Source organism: Triturus cristatus, chromosome 3_1 (assembly GCF_964204655.1).
Source record: "Triturus cristatus chromosome 3_1, aTriCri1.1, whole genome shotgun sequence".
Classification (NCBI taxonomy): Eukaryota; Metazoa; Chordata; class Amphibia; order Caudata; family Salamandridae; genus Triturus; species Triturus cristatus.
In genome coordinates, this window is record NC_140583.1 from 873,378,990 (window position 1) to 873,400,250 (window position 21,261).

Below are 21,261 nucleotides of genomic sequence, written 5' to 3' on the forward strand. Positions count from 1 at the left end.
GTTTTCCTGACTACAACTAAGCCTTAACCTTTGGTTTTGTCATTGAATTTCAATGTTCTTTGAAAATCCTAACAAAAATGTGTTTTGAATCGTAGAGTCCTGTGTCGCGAGTGGAGAGTTGTTATGTGGAGTGTCATACAGTACACTGAAGGACAGTGTTGTAAAGTATATTATCATAGAGTGGAGTATTGTAGATTGGAATAGAGTGGGGTAGAGTAGAGTGTAGTAGTGTGTTGTACAGTGTAGTAAATGGTTATATACTGCAGTGGCATGGTGTCTCATATAGTAGAGTCAAGTATTGTAGACTGGAGGAGCAAGTTGTACACAGAGGACTGGTGTGATTAACAGTAGAGTAGGGTCAGAGTAGAGTGTTTTAGAGTGGAGTAGGGAGAAGTAGAGTGTTGTAGAATGTAGTATCGTCAAGTGGAATGTTGTAGAGTACAGTGGAGGAGAGTGTAGTACAGTGTTGTAAAATGGAGTTGCGTAGTGTGAGACAGTGGAGAGGCGTAGAGCGGAGTATGGCACAGTGTGGTATAACGTGGAGTAGAGTGTAGTGGAGAGGAGTACACTGGAGTGGGGTAGTGTAGAGTGGAGTTAAATGTCAGAGTGGAGTGGCATGTCAGACTACAGTGGCGCGGAGTGCAGTAGAGTGGAGTTGTGTAGCATACAGTCGAGTAAAGTATCAAATTGGTGTACCATATTGAGAGTAGCGGCATGTCGTACAGTATTGGAAAGTGATGTAGACTACAGTAGAGTAGAGTGGCATACAGTCTAGTTGATTTCTGTGGAGTGGCATAAAATACATTGTTGCAGAGTATGGTAGAGTGGAATGGCATACAGTGTTATAGAGTACAATGGAATAAAGTCGAGTGGAGTGGCATACAGAGAAGTAGTGGAGTACATGGAGTGTTGTGTCAAAGTAGAGTGGAGTAAAATGTGGTGCAGTGGCATACAAGAGTTGCCTACAGTGTAGTGGACTAGAATATCGTAGAGCGGCACAGAGGAGTGTTGTACAGTGGCATACAGTATAGTGGAGTGTTATATAGTGGAGTGTAGGGGTATAGACTGGGGTAAAGTTTCAGACCATGGCATACAGTGTAGGGGAATAGAGTTGGATAGAGTACAGTCGTGTGGAGTAGGGGTCAAGTGGAGCAGAGTAACATAGTGTGGAGTAAAGTACATTAGAGTGTATTGGTGTATCGTAGAGTAGAGTGGCATGGAGTAGAGTGGCATAGCATAGGTAGTAAACTGTTATAAATTGGAGTGGGGTCTCGTACAGCAGAGTGGAGTGCTGTGTTGTATAGAGACAGACAGTGGAGTGTATGGGGATAGAGTGGTGTAGAATGTTGTTGAGTGCCATAAAATGTGGTTGACTTTTACAGAGTGGAGTTATGTAGAGTGGAGGAGAGTGCCATACAGTGTAGAGTGGAGTGGAGTACACTGTAGTGGTGTAGATTAGATTAATGTAGTAGAGTAGCATACAGTGGAATAGTGTACAATGAAATATTGTACTGTACAGTGGAGTGTAAAAGAGTAGAGTAGCATGGAGTGGAATAGCATGGAGTGGTGTACACTGGAGTGGTATTGAGTGGAGTAGTGTACAGTCGATTAGCGCAGATTGGGGAGGCCTATATTGAAGAGGCGTACCATAGTCGAAGAAACTGCTGTCATTCGGAGTAGTGTCTCATACAGTAGAGTGCTGTGTTGTATTATACAGTGTTTGAAACTTGTAGAGTGTTGTACAATAGAGTATACGAGAATAGAGTGGAGTACAAATTTGGACAGTGGAGTGTACGGGGATAGAGTGTAGAGTCTAATAGAGTGGAATAGAGTGTAGTAGAATTTTGTAGAGTGGACTTACATAGAGTGGAGGAGAGTAAACTTTAGTGGTGTAGAGTGAGTAGAATAGCGTACAGTGTAGTGGCATAAAATAGAATAGCGTGGAGTGTAATAGTATATAGTGGAGTACTGTACACTGGAGTGGCATACAGTAGAGTAGCGTAGACTAGAGTGGCGTACAGTTAAATGGCATACAGTGTAGTGTTGTACAGATTAGTAGCATACAGTGCAGTAGAGTGGTGTAGACTGGAGTGGTGTATTGTGGGGTGGGGTAGAGTATAATAGCATACAGTGGAGTGGATTAGAGTGGAATGCCATACAATAAGAGTGGAAAGGATTGAAGTTGCGTACAGTGTAATAGCTTAGAGTGGAGTACAGTGGAATTGCGTAAAGTGGAATAGCGTAGAGTGGAGTGGTGTACACTGGAATGGTGTAGACTGGAAGTGCATATAGTGGAGTGGCATCCAGTGTACTAGCGTAGAGTGGAGTGGCGTGGAGTGGTGTACACTGGAGAGGCATAGAGTGGAGTAGCGTATAGTGGAGTGGCATACAGTGGAAATGTGTGGAGTGCAGTGGTGTACAGTGGAGTAGAGTAGAATAGTGTATAGTGGAGTAGCATACAGTGCAATGGCGTAAAGAAAAGTGGTGTAGACTGGAGTGGGGTAGAGTGTAATAACATAGTGGAGTGGCGTACAGTGAAGAGGCATCCAAAGAAATAGCATGGATTGGAGTGGCATAAACTGGAGTGGCATACAGTGAAATAGCATACAATGGAGTGTTGTACAGTGGAGTGACATAAAGTGGAATAGAATGGAGTGGCGTACAGTGGAATATCGTAGAGCGGAATACATTATACTGGAGTAGCATATAGCAGAGAGGTATATAGTGGAGAAGGTGTAGAGTGGAGTGGTGTACAGTGTAATAGCATAGAGTGGATTGTTGTGCAGTGGAGTGGTGCAGAGTGTAATATTGTATAGTGGAGTAGATTACAGTAGAGCGGCAAACAGTTGGAGTGGGGTAGAGTGTAACAGCATACAGTGGAGTGGCATACAGTGGAGTGGCAGCCAATGGAATAGCGTAGAGTGGAGTGGAGTGCCATACACTGGAATGGCGTAGAGTGGAGTAGCATACAGTGGAATAGCATATCGTGGAGTGTTGGGGAGTGGAGTGGCATAGCGTAGAGTGGAGACGCGTACAGTGGAATGGCGTAGAGTGGAACAGGGTATTGTGGAGTGGCGTACAGTGGAGTTGCATAGCGTGTAATAGCGTAGAGGGAAATCTCGTACAATGGAGAGGCATAGAATGGAGTGACAGAGTGGAATAGTGCAAAGTGGAGTGGAGTACAGTGGTGTGGCGTAAGGATGTATGTGAAATTTAGCAGCAATTTAGATTACGGTGTGCAGAGTAAGGCAAAACAGTGAATTGCATTGCCTTGCATTTCTCCAGATTTACCAATAAACACAGGGCCACGCATGGTGGCCTTGCATTGCTTTGTAAATCTGACTGAAGTTTTGCATTGCCCATGCAACACTATGCGTGACGCAAGGGTACCACAATCCACTAATACAGCTAAGCCTTAGCTATATTTTTGGCCATTGTATACCGCTGCAACTTTGCAGTGTACCATGGTACACGGAAGAATGAAAAGGCAGCCATATTGTTTTTACTAAACTTTGCCTGTGTTCAGTGTTAGGGCCTTAGATATAGGTAAGTAGTAGGTCCCTACCTATTACCACTTTATTAAAGTTAAAACAGGTAGGGAATTTCTTAAAAAAAAAAAAAAATGTAAAATAGGTTTACAGTCATGTACCGTGGTATTTTCATGAACTTTTGAGAAATTCTGCACAAGTACAGAGGTGACAGATATCACTCACTACATTTAAATGCCGTACAACTTGAAAAATACTTATCCTACTTAACTTTAACTGCAGTACCAAAAAAGCATTATCTGTGTACCATAATGCATAGTCCTTCCAAATGCCATGTTTTCCGTTCAGCTGTTTTTGCGCTACATCAAATACAATAGTCCGTAGAAAATGCATTAGTGGAAAAACAAGTTTTGTGACCCCCCCCCCCCCTTTATCCTTGCACCAATTTTTATTTGTTTGAGTCTCTTTATTGAAAAGATGGGATAAAAAATATATGCTGTACAGGAACAACAGAAATCCAGCACCAATGTCTAGTAAAAGGTTATGCATTACATAATATCTGCCATTTCAACCACTGTGCTTTTTGCAGCCCAAGCAAATGGGTTTAAGACAAAGGTCATGACAACCACTGCAGTCATAAATCAGGTGCCTAGCATGCAAATAAAAACGAAACAAAAGAGGAAAGAGAAGGGAAACAAAAAGAAAGGCAAACAACATTTAGTCAGTGAAACAATATTTCCTACGAACAAAGTGCAGGTCTTTTTTTGTGACAGATCGTAACTGCGAGAAACTGGCACATGTCGTGGGGGGTGGCTGCGCCCAGAGCCACAATGAGTATATGTGGTACTAAGCAAGAACCAATATCTGGTGAGTGTTTAGGGAATGGCTGCAATGCCCTAAGAGGAGGAGGGTTAAAGCAAGCGAACTCTATGCAGGCAAAATACTGTGTACATGTGGCAAGTGTGGGGGTGAGGTATAGGCCCAGATACTTGATTTCATTGAAGCATCATCTACACAGGGCCAGAGTCTGAAGCTGGGTTATTTCCGTTGCCAGGACTGTGAGTCTGAGTATGCTTGATGTGGACATATTCCCTTTTAAGCACGAAATGGTCTCAAATGTCTTAAGGTTGGAGACTACCCCTGGGAGGGAGGTGGCAGGTCGCAAGAGCACGAGAAGCAGATCATCTGCACATAGATTGATCTTATGTGCTTGGTCCCCAAACATTATACCTTCTATATCCTTGGCGAGCTGAATAGTAATGCCAAGGGTTCTAGTGCCAGAGCAAATTAGAGGAGCAACAACGGGTACTCCTGCCTTGTGCCCCTACGAATGGCAATAGAGTCCGTGTTCTGACTGTTGACTTGAATGGTGGCCACCGGAGCGACACACAAAGCCATGATTCTGTGGATCATCTTAGGGCCATCCCTATTTTAACTACGACTGCACAAAGAAAAGCCCAGTTGACCCGATCAAAAGCCTTCTCCCTGTCCAATGACATAAAGCATGCCGGCAACTGGTGGCGGTATGCCTTTTCCACCTGGTGCTCTACCTGCCGAACATTGTCAGCTTCCTGTTGATTACGTATGAAACCCACCTGATCTGGGTCTATTAGAAAAAGCAGATAGCGCTCGATCCTTGTTGCCAGAATCTTAGTGAAGATTTTTGCATCCATATTTAACAAGGCAGTGGGATGGTAGGAGGAGCAAAGGGCCAGTCCTTGCCCGGCTTAGGGATGAGCGAAAACTATGCAGCAGTCATTGTGGCAGTAAAGCCCGTTTCCTGCGTAAATAAGTTGAACAGGCCAATCAGGTGATCACTCAGTTCAGACAGGAACAGCCTGTAAAAACTGACAGGAAGGTCATCCGGCACAGGAGACTTTTGCCAATCTGTAGCGTTCGCAGCGCCAGATGTAGCTCCTCCATTGAAATAGGGGCCTCCAGGAGCTTTGCATGTTGGGACAGTATGGGCTCCCAGTCACGCTGTAACAGGTATGCTGCTATCAGCATTGGTGGAGCCTCCTCACTATCATACAGAGCCTGATAGTAGCTATGGAATTATCTTCACTTGCCATGCTCCGCGGTCGCTCAATCCCCCGACGCCGTCTTGAGTTTGACAATATGCGCTTTTGCTCGTGCATGGTGCAGTCTATGCAACCGAAGCGTGTCCATTTGTTGCCCCCTCATAATATATTTGTTTGAGTACCAAAAGGGAGCACTCTGCCTTGTTCCTCTGGTGAGTGCGCTACTGTCCTCCTAACACTGCTAGCTGTCTTTTGAGGTGCTAAGTCGGCACCACCTTGTCCTGTTCCTTTACCGCCTTTATTTCTTCGGTCAGTTTGTTTTCAACTAAACGCGCCTCTCGGCTTCATGCAATAGCTATCCACGAGATTAACCCCTGTATGGTGGCCTTAAACCCGTCCCACAGTACCCGCAGAGTAACATCCTGCACTGTGTTATGGGCAAAGTAGTCAACTATACTCTCTTCAACATCGACTGGGTCATGAAACCACCTTGGGGCAGCGCTAGTACGAGGATCTATGGTGGGCCACGTAAGGTCTATATGTGCGTGGTCAGAGAGGGAGATAACAGAGATTTCAGCCATTTTAAGAGTGAGAAGAAGGGAGTGTGTCAAAAACAGGTAGTTAATTCAGGAATATGAGGTATGCACATGGGAATAAAATTAGAATAAAATTAGTAATCCTTAGTGTCTGGATATAATGCCATGCGTCAACATGGCCCGGTCCGCTATTTCTCTTTTCAGCTGTGTGGAAATTGCCCCGTACACTGGTACGAAGATGCATGTCTGTCCATTGCAGGGTCCCAGACCAAATTAAAGTCCCCCCGCTATGATATCCCATGTAGTGCTGTGTAATTGCTGCCTGATAACACGACGAAGATAGACCGAAGCACGATGAAGCACTGCTGAGGGGGTGGTGGACTGGCCTGACCGCTGGCTGCCAGACACACAGACTGGGAAGCTTGTGTGCCACAGTGGCTGGGAGGTTATAGACGCAGCTGGAAGGCTGCGTCTATTGGGGATGGCATGGGGTCATGGAAAGGCCCATTGACCTGGCCGTAGCCATGCAGTCCTTAAAGCGCTCCAGTGCTGAATCCGCTTTCTCTCCGAAGAGATGGGAGCTTTGTCCATAAGCAATGCTTGGACATCCCCTGAAAAGCCAGTTGTTTGCAGCGAGGCAAGGCGCCTTAAGGCCACCATCGAGGAAAATGCTCTGTCCTGCAAGTCAGTGGCATCTAGTCCACATCTGATTGTGAGAAGTCGAGACGAAATGCACTGGTGCCGCCATGATGCTGCAGGAAAGAAAATAAATTATTGGATTTAAGGTTGCCCTGGAGTTCTTTTTGTTTCCCAAAGTGATGTGATATATATATATATATTTTTTTTTTTTCCCATGGGAAAATATTTCCCTCTGTGGAGAAAGCCCTTCTCCTACACCGCTCACCATTTTTGGAGGTGTTCCTTCCCCATTTCTATCGAAGTCACACATTTACCTCTACTTTGATAGCAGGACATCTCATACTCTATCTAGCATGGGAGTATACCTTGCTAAAATTTGTTAATACTCACAGAAGTACAATTGTGTGGGTTCTCACCTACTTTCCAAGGCATCAATGTACTAGAACGCGGACCACCTACTCCGTAAGATTAGCGAATGTAAAAGCATTGTTTGCGATTTCCAAACATGAATTTACACTCCTAAAACAAGCGTCGTTATGCAAATGGCTTGCCCTTCATGCATGTTCTTTCAAACCAAAGTTCCTTTCCAAGATTCAAATGGCTTAATTAAGCGCAGAGTAAACGTCACTGGTTACCCGGATACCCTCTTCTTCTCTACTTAAGTTCAGCAGGATTGATGACCGAGGAGAAGTACTCTTGGGCAATGGAATAGTTTTTGAACTCTGCAGTGATATTATCAGCTTGAAAATCTCAATGAATATTGTAATTGTATTTATTTAGCACTAACTACCAGTCACGAGGCTTTGAAGCACTTTGCAGCAAGTAGCATGCTACTCCAGAATCAAGGGTCATGACTAATACCGTGGTTATTGTGATTAGTCATGTGCTCTCCAGAAAAAAGTTCCACACATTTTTTCCAGTTATTTTGTGATCAATTCTATAAATACTAGTTAGATGTGATCATTGCTGGCTATGTGGTTTTGGGTGAATAGTTGGGGCGATAGATAGGCTGGCGGAGATTAGGTAATGTTAGGTTACTGAGGCAGGGATTTAAAGAGTAGAGGTTGTGAGCCATGAAATGAGGTATCAACAATTGCAGAATTACAATACGAAGGATTAAGGCAGACTGGCCTGAGATTGAGCAGATGCTATACTGAGGAAGAGAAGGCATGCAGAGGAAGAAAGAAAGGAGAGCTGTCAAAGGGGAGCAAAGTCGAGGTACATTTTGTTCCAGGGTTTTAGGAGTATAGTGGGAGAAGGCTTTCTGAGATAGCAAGCAATCAATGGATGTAAGCTGTAGAAAGAAACATTATACACAGTGCTGCATATCGGAGGCAGACAATTTAAACATGATTCTGAGTGTACAAATCTTTTAATATATTGAAAGAAATGGATGAGATTACATCCTAAAAGGTAGGGATTAGAAGATGATCAAGGGTATTTAGGAAAAATATCTCATTTGCATAAATGGCAACATGTTGTAAGGGAGTAACAAGGGCACACAAGAGTATTTAAAAGTCAAATCCAAGTTAATGATGTGGCATGTATCCACACAAAACAGCTGCACAGTACCCTCAACAATGGTATCAGTGAATCACATTTGTTATTTAGGTGTACATTTAGCAAGCAATTTTGAGAAAATTAATAGTATCTTAATAGGTGGGCAGAGGCCAATCAAATATTGGATCATTATCAGAATTTGCCTACTTCATGGACTGTGAAGGTGAATCTCATTAAAAGTTATTATCCCCAAATGGATCTTCTATTCCAGTAATTAACCACCTACACCCCAGATATTTTATTTACTACGCAGGAATAGACAGATTTAATGGGCATAATTATATTCTAATAATTGTCAGAAAGAAGCTGTACTGTGATCTGGAGGATGTAGGAGATGAACACCCTGGTTAAAAGGGATATTACTGGGCAGCACGTCCACAAAACTACAGGTGTGAAGTTGATAAATGTGATCCGATCTCCTATATCCAACATATCCATTAAACTAAAATGAATCCCCCCCAAACAGTCAAACAAAGTTCAAGATAATTTACTATCAGTCCTGGATTTGCTTTGACATTCAAAAATATCATATATCCGTAATCTACCACATTTGTAGGAAAGGAATTTGAGGCAATTTAAGATTCCTTCTGTTGTTGACATCTTTAAATCTACAGATAAAGTAAATTTACTATTTTGATGATATACTGGCTAAGCACAATGGTCATGAGCAATATTATGCTTTTTGATTACAAACTATTATCTAAATTATTGAATACAAGATTATCAATTGAAAAATACTTTACTCTGTATGTTGTTGTCGAAACTATTCTCAAATTCTCATTCCTTTATTAGTGCTACATACTCATCTTAGTATTCTACAAAAATTGTAACATGGTTGTAAAAGAAATTCTGCAGAGAATGCAAAATGGGTAACGCATTTAACATTATATTTGAGGTCTCAGGACGTTTTGGTCTGCAAAGATACCTGACCCATATCCAACAGGTTGTTATCGACAATGCCTATTATATGACATCCATCCTGGATAAGATCCATCCCAATTCTAGTTTTTAGATGCAAGTTATCAAATGCTGCCCATGCACGTTTTTCTCTTGCGCAGTACTAACTTCATTCTGGAATAATCTTGTAAGCAGAATTAGAAGTGAAGAAATGAAGTTAATTGCTGGACTGAATCCCCGGCATTAGCTCAGTATATGGCAAGTTTAGCCACTGCAGGACTTGAAAGGTTCTACTGTGCACAGTTTGGAAATTGGGATGAAAGAGTTCTGTTATATACAAAATATGGAATTAAGTATTACAAAAACCACGCAAGTGAATAAAAATAGAAACATCCTCTAGGATAGATTATTTGATTTCTAATACTAAAATTTAGGGGAACTCAGGAGAAAAGGATGATATGGACAAATCCAGGCAACGTATTAACATATTTGAGGAAGGTGTTCAATGGCAACGCGTGCACGTCAGGCGATTCCCTTGCGGGAGCGAGCTTTGACACCATATGTTTGTAATTAACTTGCAAACACACGGTGCCCCTGGCTCGATCCCGCAAGGGAAATGCTTTGTGTGCCTCCCACTTTCCCCCACTTGTGAGCGCGAGGCGCGCATGCTTGTTTTCCAGTGATGCCGCCATGCTTTCTGCTTCCAAGAACTTTGTCATTAAGTAAGGTGAGTCTCCAGTCTTCACACGAGTTAGTTATGCTTGTAATCTCTGGGAATGGAATTCGATCTCCACGCGGGTCTCAAGTGAACTTGTTTTCAATTCTTTCTCTTGGCGTTTCTTGGTGACCCGCAGCTCAGGTGAGATTAAATCCCTCGTATTGCAGCGCCTGTAATTTCAAATGTGCTGCTTGAAAGTACAACCTCTGACAGGAGTTTCCATAAATCCTGGCCCGCAGCATCCCCCAGCCAAAGACACGTCAGACGAACCTCTCACTGCAGAGCGGCCAGACAAAGGGCACACAGAGAACCAGGAGCAGGGATTACTCGTTGTGTCAGAGTCTGTGCCATGAAATATAGTCTCCTGCCACCGCAACCTAGCGACGGGGGGGCACGGGGGTGGCACGCGCACACAGTCCGACACGAGCATAAGTTCAAAACAACACACTAAAAGGGAGGACTTCCAAACGGGTTCCCCCGAGTCTGCACCATATACACTTCCCTCACACATAGACACACACACAAAAATACACACGAACACAAGTGCACAAGCACACACACACACCTACTCACACGGCGGTCGATCCGGGCCCTAGACTGTTGGGTGTACAAGCTCAGATCACCGCAAACACACGCACACACGTACACGATCATCTATGTGTGAATGCACAAACAGCCCTGGAAAGGTCCCTAAAGCACAAGCAATGCATTTTTCCCTCATACATGTACAAAACATACACAAGCACATGAAAATCCACATCTCATTGTATAGGCACACATCCATACACACGATCTCCAAGCAGCCCCAACTGTGAAGTATGCATACCACCCCACTCAGACACCAAACATGAACATCCATGCGCCTGTGAGTGACACACATATAACTCATACACAATGTCTGGAAGACTCCCCTCCTCCCTCAACAAAAATAAATATCCATGTGGCAGTGCAAAACATACACTCCAAACTGGTTCTCAGAGTACAGCCTAATCATGTTTCCATCACACACACACACACGCATGCACGCACACACGTGTGTGCTCTTGACTTTTTTTGGGTCGAGTCTAATATACCACGAATTTGCCGGGGCTTACAGCCACATATTGATTACAAACAAATGATTGGCTTTATTGTCACTCTCATTTGCTTGATTGTTAGTCGATGGCTTTCCTTGTCACAGCTTGTCCAACTTGCATTTGTCCCTCCAGTGAAGCAAAGTCTCTTTACCATCTCTCTGACCAGCTGGCTGCTATCCTTCTATTTCTCAATTTTAAAGACCTAATTTTTTATTTTAGATTAAGCACCCCATTAGAGTTCATGTGTTTTTCAGCACCCTCGCTCGTTCGCTTCTCCTCCACCAAATAGCTGCCCCTGCCATCTGTATTGCTGCCTCCCTCATTTCGCAATCTCTCGTGTGCTTCTGTTGCAGGGATTCTGCTTATGCACAAAACTATGCACAGGAAACCAGAACCTCAGTGAATTGTGGTGTACCAAAAACTCACCTCAGAACCCAGAACCCCTTATCCGACCAGCATCAGTGTCCCATTCGTTATCCGAGGTTTATCTCGGCGGTCCCAATGTATAGACAACCCAGAACAAGCGACTTAGTGTATTTCTCAGGAATGGTGGGAATCAGAAATACCTGTTCGTAATTATTCTCATATCAGTCCACAACAGAATAAACAGAGACACGGTAAAGTTTAAAGAGTTTATTTTATAAACCTTGTGTCCTAAGATGCAGTACTTTGGCTAACATAAGCAGACAAATGATTAAAATCAAAACCATCAGCATAGTTACAATACCATAGAAAATGAAAGGAGTAATCATACTAAAATGACAGTGGATCTCAGCCACCTTCCTTTCGCTAGCAAACTAATATTATTATTATTAGACTAGTAAAAGGTCTCCTGGCTTGAATGGGGAACCCCATACCGTAAAGATCAGGTCAGTGAGATCACATCACAGGATCAGCTAGGCTCTGCTCCTGGGAAAGCTCTTCTTCCGAATGTAATGAAAAACATGCAACACCGCAATATTAAAAGCACCCGACTTTCAGGTATTTGCAGCTGCGTGCGTGTTATGGCTAAATAGTGGGCCGATCAACCTGAACCCAACAACATGCACCGTCTAGCGACCCAGACTGTTTCTTTACACGATGTGCAGACCAAGGTCGCTGCTCACTGTTTGGGATGTGAACAACAGACAGTTCTCATGTGAAGCAAAGTCGAGCAAGCATTTCTCAATTAATAACCTGTAACTACAGTGTCGTGTGCAAAAGCAGCAAAAGCGGCAAGATGGCTTTCTAACATCTAACGCGGTTATGCTAACTTAGCAATCTTCACTACACTTCTCCCCCATCAATCTCCATGCCTCCCTCACTCTATGTGTCGCTTTCTCGCTTGTGTGCAACCCCCCCCATGTTGCTTTCCCTTGTGTGCTGGTTTTCCCTGCCGCCAACCCACTCCCCGTTGCCTGAGTACCCCCGCCCACACCGACCCACCTACTCCTAATATGGGCTCCACAGCCACCATCTTTTTTAAAATTATTTTTTAGTTTTACATTTTTGGGGGTGGTGACTAGGCAGCAAATTGCTGCCATTCCCTCCACTTTAAGAAAGCCACTCTCACGCAACTACTTTTTCATTTTTTTTATTTACTGATCAATCTCAAATCAGTAAATAATTTTTAAAAAACGGTGCGTGCTTCATTTTGTAGGCTGCATGCATAATCATTAATTGCATGCATACGTTATCAAGCATGCGCGCCCATAGAAAATGACGAAGTTATGCTCTTTTCTGTTTTTCCTTTTTTTAACCTTATGGCCATATTGTTCAATATCATGTCTCTGCTGAACAGCATCTCCAAAGTCAGTGGCAAAGCCAATAGGTCCGAAAGGCAAGATCTATTGGCTTTGAAAATGATTGTTTCTACTTTTCTTCCATCACCCTCCCTGATTTGCGCAGTCATGACGATAAAGAAATGACAAGAGTTTTAGGGAGTATATTTTTCCGCAATATCACTGTTTCGGTTCATTTGTGATATTTTATGTGTTTGTGATTGGAATTCATAATATTGAGAATGTAAGAAACGCTTGGAATGGTGACACTAAAAGCAACAAAACTCTCAATGTTTTAAAGCCTGCCTCTGATTGTAGTGACTATTTAAAAGCCTAGCTAAATAGAGGATCTTGCCCAATTTGTTTTCAAATTTAAAATATGTCGCTAAACAGTGAAGTTAAGCCATCTCGCTGAGAGAGAAAGAGGATGAAAATCCTGCACATTTCCTATTTATTAGACAACTAAATCACAAAAAAGAGTGTGGGTATTAAATAACCCTGGGGAACAATGCATACGTGTCACAAGCATTGGCATGGCCAATAGGTCTCGCTTTTGGGACCTTAGAAGTATTTAGTTATGCAGCACAATATCCTTGGTGCAACAACATTAACTGTTGCATGGTTAAACACTAATAAGGCCCTAAAGGCGAGACCTATTGGCTATGCCAATGCTTGTTTTAAAGGGAGCCCAGCGAGTTTGAGTCTTAGGATTGGGGTTGAAGCCCAGATATATAGGATGGCAACAGATCTCCAAAACTCACTAATTTGTATTTCAAGCTGTATGGAAGAGTCTGAAAAATCCTGCAAAAGAGCTTCTTCTCCCACAGGCCTATTTAATGCTGTCAAGCTGGCTAAATGACAAACTATAATCACTCACAACTGAACTCCAGTGATCTGCTGGTCATGAATACAAATCGTAGCAAAGACAAAGCAGTCTTTCACCCTTCTGAGGTAAGTGCATCCTTCATAGGGGAGTAAAAAAAGCGCCACAAAACTCAGTATGTCTAACACCAGTTTCTATCTGCCCTTAAAAATGGCAGACTTGTGGTATGAAGGGGTGTATGACACTCCATCCTCAGTGTCAAACTAAGGAATTGGATTTGTTTTTGGATTCAGAAAACCAACCCCAATCCAAGTGCATAAAGAAGGCCTATTTGTTTAGCTGTTTCAGAGATACTATTAGTATGCACTGATTTAAAAAAGAAGTAGTCAGACATTCCAGTGAACAGAGTGTGCACTGCAAATCAGCAGGTATACTCCAAAAAACGATCCCGTCTCCCTGGTAGGCCTTGATATCCTCGCTGTGATGCCTGAACTGTAAGTGATCTAAATAGGACTAAGGCCATATTCAGATGAGTTTGAGCTTTGGTTTGAGACTAGCAGTTCAAGTGATTTTAGCAATTCACAAGTGATTCAAGTGGCGACTGTGGTCTATTGAGGGAGTGGGCTCATTTTTTGTCGTAGTTGGGTTCTAATGAAAGTATTATTCCTATACATGTGCTGCAGCTGCACTTCCTCTCAAAAGAGAGCTTCAGCATATGACCTAAAATATACAGGGGATATATGAGCTTGCTGAGAGACCGGTCTTTATATCAGTATGTTCTTGGCCGAAAGGACCAAGAGTTTTGCACTTGAGCCAGAGGGCTACCCTCATGGGTGACTGAGTCGGTGAGTAAGAGATTATCATGTGTGGGGGCTGCACACCTTGTTGAAGGGGGTGAAGGTGGAGTGTTTGTATATGGTATAGTGAAGACTCGTCATTTTAAGTACCTAAAATACATTAAAATATGCACAGAACCATTTCATTACTGATGCCTTTCTACTCTCGCTCCCCCCGGATCCCCTCTCAACTCCTATTTACCAAATCCGAGTCGGAGGTCGCTTCTTGATGGCCGAATGAGGAACTGAACTGTAGGGGGGAGTAAATAGGTTAAATATGAAGAACGCTCCCTCCCCTAACACTGCCCCACCCAACAGCATATATCTACCTCTTTTAATGACAGTATTGTATTGGAGCACGTGTTAGAGCTTCATAAAGAGGCTGTAAAGTCTTCTCATTTTCTTTGATATGTGGCAGTCTTTTCGAAGAGTGTAGGTTTAGGGGGTGGTGGATGTAGAATGTCTTATGTGGAAGACTGGGCTGAGGTGCTCTTTTGTCGAAGACATGCTTCAAAGACAGCGCCTGGTGTTTCAGAGTGCCTACGTATGTGGTGTTGTGGAAGAGCATGAGACATGAGCAGCCTTGCATAGTTATCCGTTTATACAACACACACGCTGCATCTTGAGTACGGGATCCCATATCAGTACTGAAACATATAGACTGCAGGCTCGATATACATCCTGAACCCTTCATCATTGCAACTTCCACTGTAATGAATTCTTCATTATAGGATTTAAATGGTGTTAAAATCCCCATTTATTTCAGTATTTCTAAATGATCTGAAGCCTCCTCAAAGGGGTATTTAGACAATCGCAGTGAGCATCAAGACAAATACATTAGATCATTCCTTGTCAGTAGTAGGACTCATTGTCCTGCACCCATTAACTCCAGAAAGGTGAGGAATTGGTCACTTCTTTAGCTTAGTAATTTATAGGACACAAGTAAAGTGCTTATATAAAATTCATACTGAGACAATGCCAATCAAGAGTAGAGCGCTACATAAATAAACCATACAGAAGACTGCATCAGAAATATCAATAAAAACAGTGGTTTGGTGTAACAGGATACTCGCAATAAATATTAATTTCAGGGTTGGCAAAAAAATTGTAAACAAATCTGAACCATTTACAAAGCATTAAAGAGGTTGGGTTGATTTAGGGGACACTTAATCGTGCTATCAGATAAAAGTAAACTATGGTTTGGTGAACTGGAATTAAGGGTTTCTTGCTACGCAAGATTTGGAGGATACGCGTAGTCATAGTGGATTTGTCTATTGAGATACACCTAAAAATCACTTTAAATCATTTGCTTGCCAGGAATTCATTCTTTTAGGTAGGAAAATCTTGATTCCGTCTAGATCTGCTAATCCAAAAAGAAGTTGATATAAAACTATCTTTATTACAGAAATTATTTTTAGGCCTCTGTTTGTTAGCAACAGTTTGCATAACACCCGCCTTTAACAGTTTGAGCATTAATGATTTATTCTGGGTCCTGCTATAAATTGAGGGGAAACAGCCTTTACCACGAAGGCTTTTCTACGCTTTACGTTTACAACGGTACACTTACCTCGTAAACGTCTTTACAACGCGTATTGCTTCCATGACCGTCTTTACCACGCAAGCAAAGTCTTCACGGAACGTCGTCTTCCTTATCCGATTCAGTCCTTTTTTAGTGTCGGAGAAGACTTGAGAAAAAGGCAAAAAAAAAAAGAAAAAAGGGGGCTGGGGGGGGGGGGGGTCCCTCCCCCCCCCCCCCCCCAAAAAAATGTGTGGTAAAGGAATAATCGAGGTAAAGGATATGCGTAGAAAAATCATTCCGTTGTAACGCATGCGTGGTAAAGGCATGCGTTGCAATGGAATGCGTAGTAACGACATATATTCTAAATTGAGTGATAATCTTGAATTTACTGTGTCACAATACACGATGTTTGGAAAGTTTTGAAAACGTTATCTTCGTTACAGGACAGCCACCTGTCTTGTTCACATTTGTTTCCTAAAATCCCTCCTCCTTCTGTTGTATTGAAGGTTGTTCTGAAATGGGCAAGAACGAAAAGTACAAAGTGAACACGTTTAAAACCTGGAAGGTTATTTTGTTTCGAGAACCATGGATACGATGCACTCCCTAAAGTTGCAAGAGAAGGCATTGCATTGTTAAACAAATTGTGACTATGCTGAACAAACAACATTTCCTGCAAACCACACATTTCAGAGAAGGTTGCACTTTAAGAAATACGTTATCGTTTGATAAATTAAAACAATATTATTTCTAGCCAGTTTGCATTACTCCAACTTTCATCATCGTACGTTACAAATGATGCAAACCTTCTTGAGGGGGAATGTTTTTAGAACAGTGTTTGTTGTGTCCCATTCTCTCCTCAAATTAAACCTTTGTGCACACGGTACAGTTTTCCTTTGAGATGAAATAATTGGGCAAGGAGGAGCAAGAAAACATGCCAGAACCCAGAGCAATGAAAACGAGAAGCCTGAAATAGCACCTCGGAATTCAAACTCCCTGAACTTAGTTCACGATACTCATGTGACTAATTAGTACATTTAACAGCATAGGCGACCCTTATCTACCCAAACAAGTAACACCACAAACTAGGATTAAGTAGTTTAGCTTCTTGTTCGACATCTGTCCTCTTGATCCTGAGCCCAGATGTGCGGGCTGTTTTTACCATCAAACCCCCCAAATTTATTTCAATGCATCAGGTGTAGCATGTATTGATTCCTTCAAAAGTAACTGTAGCTGCGAAAGGATGTCAATACCTGTTGACCAAACCTTAACAGATGAATCAAGGGGAGCCCCGTCCTGGTACATGCGGGCAATCTTTTTGTGTAGGGTGTAACCATGCCTTGGCATAGCCACATCACCTTGCTTTAAAATGGTCACCGGGCAAAGATCATTAGCTCCATCACCAACATAGATGACTTTCGTATACCGCACGTTACGGTTTACCTGCTGATCTAGAAATTCCTGTAAAACTTTTCGTTTGCAGAGGTTCTGGGGGCATTGTGGGCAATGATGAGCATGACAATTCTGCACAGTCATGTAACCAATGTCATCAAATGCAGCAGGGTTTGTGAACACCTTGTCAAACACCCGGTGAAAATGTGATCCTTCTAAAATCCAGTCTATGAACAGCTCATTGGAGTCTGAAATTATAATACAATCAAATACATCTTTTTTCTGTTCAAGAAATGACAACAATTCTGCCATTCCAGTGGTTAAGGGTAAGGTTGTCATGATTTTTTTCATTGCATCTTCTCGGGTTCCTTGGTCTCCCAAGTATTTAAAGACTCGGCCCATGTATTCAGTCCATTTTCCTTTTTCATAAGAATCTTCTAATCCACTGGGAAGCTTTTCATCAGGAGCACACTTTACAATCCAAGTGTCACTGTTTTCGTCTACAAGTGTATGGTCAAAATCAAAGACCACGAGAAACTTCATAGTTGCGATATAGGACTGGTACTGCTAATACCTAAAACAAAACCAAAAAAGATGAAAATCACTATTAAGATATAGACAAAAAGAAGACACACAATTACTTACAACATTTGTGAACTAGGTTGCAGTTCAGTATATGGTCACATAAATGTCGAAGTAAGCTTTTCTGATCATATTACTAAAACACAATACCTGCTCACAACAAACGCACAGATACATTTGAGGAGTATAAAGCATGGCAGGGTTGCAACCTAAAGGGGAAGGGTGCAAAACAAACAAGAGGCAATAGAGCTGGCTTTCTAATAAGACCCCTCCCTCCACTGCTCAGTGAACAAGCATTTACAATGCAATGGTCTCGGCATTGTTAAAGTTAGAGCTATTGGCATTGCTCATGACATTATTTTTGTTTATGTTTTGGTTTTTAAAACATTTAAAGAAATGGCATTGTTATTTACAATGTCAATAGCTTAATCACTCTCAAATGCGAGACCTATTGCATTTGCACCCACACACAGAGCCACCCACACAAAGCCACCCACACACACAGAGCGACTCCCCACCCCCCCACTACTTCGGCATTTATTTACATTGCAAAAGGCCCCTGTGCTCCAAAACAAACGGATGCCTCTGAATGCACAGAGGTTCTTGAGCTAAGGGCTGGGAGCGGAAACCCTCAGACATGTGTAGAACATACCAGTTGTTAACTCGTTCCAGACTGGGGCGTCTCAAGTTCTGCCATCGGGTATTAAAATGCCTTTGAGGGATGGGTACGCACTCACCACGAATGACCTTTCATTTAGGAATGACCCCGTGTACGCGCCCCACAACGTTGGCCTACAGTAGTTCCGGATTTTCCAGTATCCTTAGTACTGCAGGCATGCAGGCAGGGGGGGGGGGGGGGGCGGGGGGAGGGGAGGCACAGCACTACCCTGCATGGCATTGGAACGCGGCTCCGCCTACCCTGCAGAGCATGGCACGCAGGCGGTGGGGGGGCATCACTAGAAGCAAGGCGCAGGACTACCCTGCATGGCATTGGAACGCGGCTCCGCCCATCCTGCAGTGCATGGCACGCAGGCGGTGGGGGGGCGGCATCACTATAAGCAAGGCACAGGACTACCCTGCACAGCATTGCAACGCGGCTCCGCCCATCCTGCAGTGCATGGCACGCAGGCGGTGGGGGGGCATCACTAGAAGCAAGACACAGGACTACCCTGCATGGCATTGGAACTCGGCTCCGCCCATCCTGCAGTGCATGGCACGCAGCCCAGCCGAGGGAGGGACGGGCTGCTGGGTGCGTGTGCGGGCAGGAAGGATGTCTGCGTTTGTGTGTGGCCAGGCGGGGTGCGGGGGAGGCGGGCATCATGATGGAGCATCCAATGCAGATGTGGAGGGGAGAAGGGCCGTCTGTCGCCTGTTTATGGGCTGGACTGCTCTTGGCACACACCCCCGCCTTTGCTGTGGTGAAAGCAGGCGTGTGTGCGGGGCGCAGAGGCTCGGCTGCAGAAAGTGCAGCTAGCCTGCGGTAGCTGCAACGAACGGTTGCGGTGTGCTTGCGGGGACGCGGTGTGGAGCAGGCTGCTCCTGTAGATGGAGGTCTCTGGGCACGGCGTGCACGCAGGCTGCTCCTGTAGATGGTGGACGCGCAGTCTCTGAAGCACACAGGTTGTAGCTGTGTGGAGCAGGCTGCTCCTGTAGGTGGTGGACGCGCAGTCTCTAATGCACACAGGCTGCAGCGGTATGGAGCATGCTGCTCCTGTAGTTGTGGGGCGTTCAGTCTTTGGTGCACGCAGGCTGCTCCTGTAGATGGTGAACGCGCAGGCTCTGATGCACACAGGCTGCAGCGGTGTAGAGCATGCTGCTCCTGTAGTTGTGGGGCGTTCAGTTTTGGTGCACGCAGGCTGCTCCTGTAGATGGTTGGCGTACACTCACTGCTGCATGGCGTACACGCAGGACGATTGTTCCTGCAAGGTGCGCTGGGCTCCCGTGTGGTGAATGAAAGGCATGCTGCAATGTGTGTATCTGGGCGGACCAGGGCATCGAGGCACCCAGCTGCAGGGTGGGCAGGGGCGGTGTGGTATAGATTGGCAGCTGGCGGGGAAGGATTGCTAGCAAGCATTTGAGGGACACGTCTAAAACTGTAAGAACTTGAAAAGATGAGCTGCAAACAAGACACACTATATGCCCCTCCAAAGGCTTCCAATGTCCTTCGATACTGATGCAGGACACAATACGGTGTGTTTGGTTGCTGCGGCATGGCGGGGCTCGGTACTGTGATCACGGGCCGTGCTGTGTGAAAGGAGACACCAGCACTGCTGTTATGCAGGGGCAGGCGGTGGTAATGTGTCAACGAAGAGGTCGTGCTGTTGAAGGGACACAGGCTAGGCTGGGGAGAGGTTGTGCTGTTGTGAGCAGTTAGAGGGTCAGATTGGAGAGAGTCTAAAAGAAGCGCGTTGTCTACAGGGTGGGTGGTGGTCGCTAGTAGGATCCGATGCGGTGTGATGGCCAGGCGGCAGTTCTGTTGTGTGGTACAATCTGGGTATTATGCTTGGTTGCTTTGAAGGGCTATGCTGATGTGTTGGGCAGTGCGAGGACACGCGAAGAGGCTGTGTGCTTGTGTAGTGTCAGGCTGTTGCTGTGTTAAGAAGTCATGTGGTTGTGTAGGGGCAGGCTGCTGCGTGAAGAGGCCAAGCAGAAATGCCTCGGAGAAACGCAGCGGCATTTTCAGATTCGGGGGCGTGTTTTTCTTTCTCTCCTCTTGCCATTGGCTGGAATGTTTACATTCCAGAGAAGAGAAAGAAAGTAATAAACACGCCCCCGAATCCGAAAAAGACGGGGCTTAAACGGACAGACGCCCCTCTCCTCCAATGGCTGGCCTCCGTTTAGGAAGCCAGCCAATGGAGAAGAGGGACGGGTTCAAGCCCTGTACTAAAAAACATTAAATCTCGCGAGCGAGACTGCGCAAGCGCAGCCTTTGCTAGCCGAGACCTAAAAACAGTGGCAGATCGACTGGAATGTGCATTTGCACTTTTTAAATATGCTTTCTACAAAGGTGCTAACATTCTAAAAATCCCATTTTACGTTTGGTTTGACAGCGCATTTATTAGCAAGAACTACAGTTACCAATTATACATCTACAAACTATGGACTTCAGCTCCACCCACAGGATTATTTCTCGGTCACCTCATGTGGTTAGATTTTTACTCTTTTATTACACCTCCTATGGAATGCTTTCTGTGCAAAACACGAGGGACTATTCACAAAAGAACTCTGAATAATCAAACATTAAATTCCTTATCTCATGGATGTATTACATACAGAAACCAACAGTTTTTGCTTTGTAATCGCTGTAGCTTTTTAGGTCGAGTCTGGGCATCGCATGTACTGCGAGGCATGCTGTATTCAGGTATGGACTTGAAGCTCCACCCACTCTCCGCCCATATTTTTCATTGGCTTGTGTCA

The 21,261-nt window shown here is 44.1% G+C and overlaps 1 protein-coding gene across 1 annotated transcript in view; it reads right to left on the reverse strand.

The window, feature by feature from the left end:
- Positions 1-11,555: 11,555 nt before the first annotated feature.
- The window catches only part of PHOSPHO2 (phosphatase, orphan 2), a 96,278-nt gene continuing 86,572 nt past the window's right edge, over positions 11,556-21,261 (reverse strand). Inside the window, exon 2 of the mRNA XM_085645351.1 lies at positions 11,556-17,836. Coding sequence (XP_085501477.1) covers positions 17,050-17,805 — 756 coding nt within the window. The 5' untranslated portion in view covers positions 17,806-17,836 and the 3' untranslated portion in view covers positions 11,556-17,049. The remainder of the gene's footprint in view (positions 17,837-21,261) is intronic.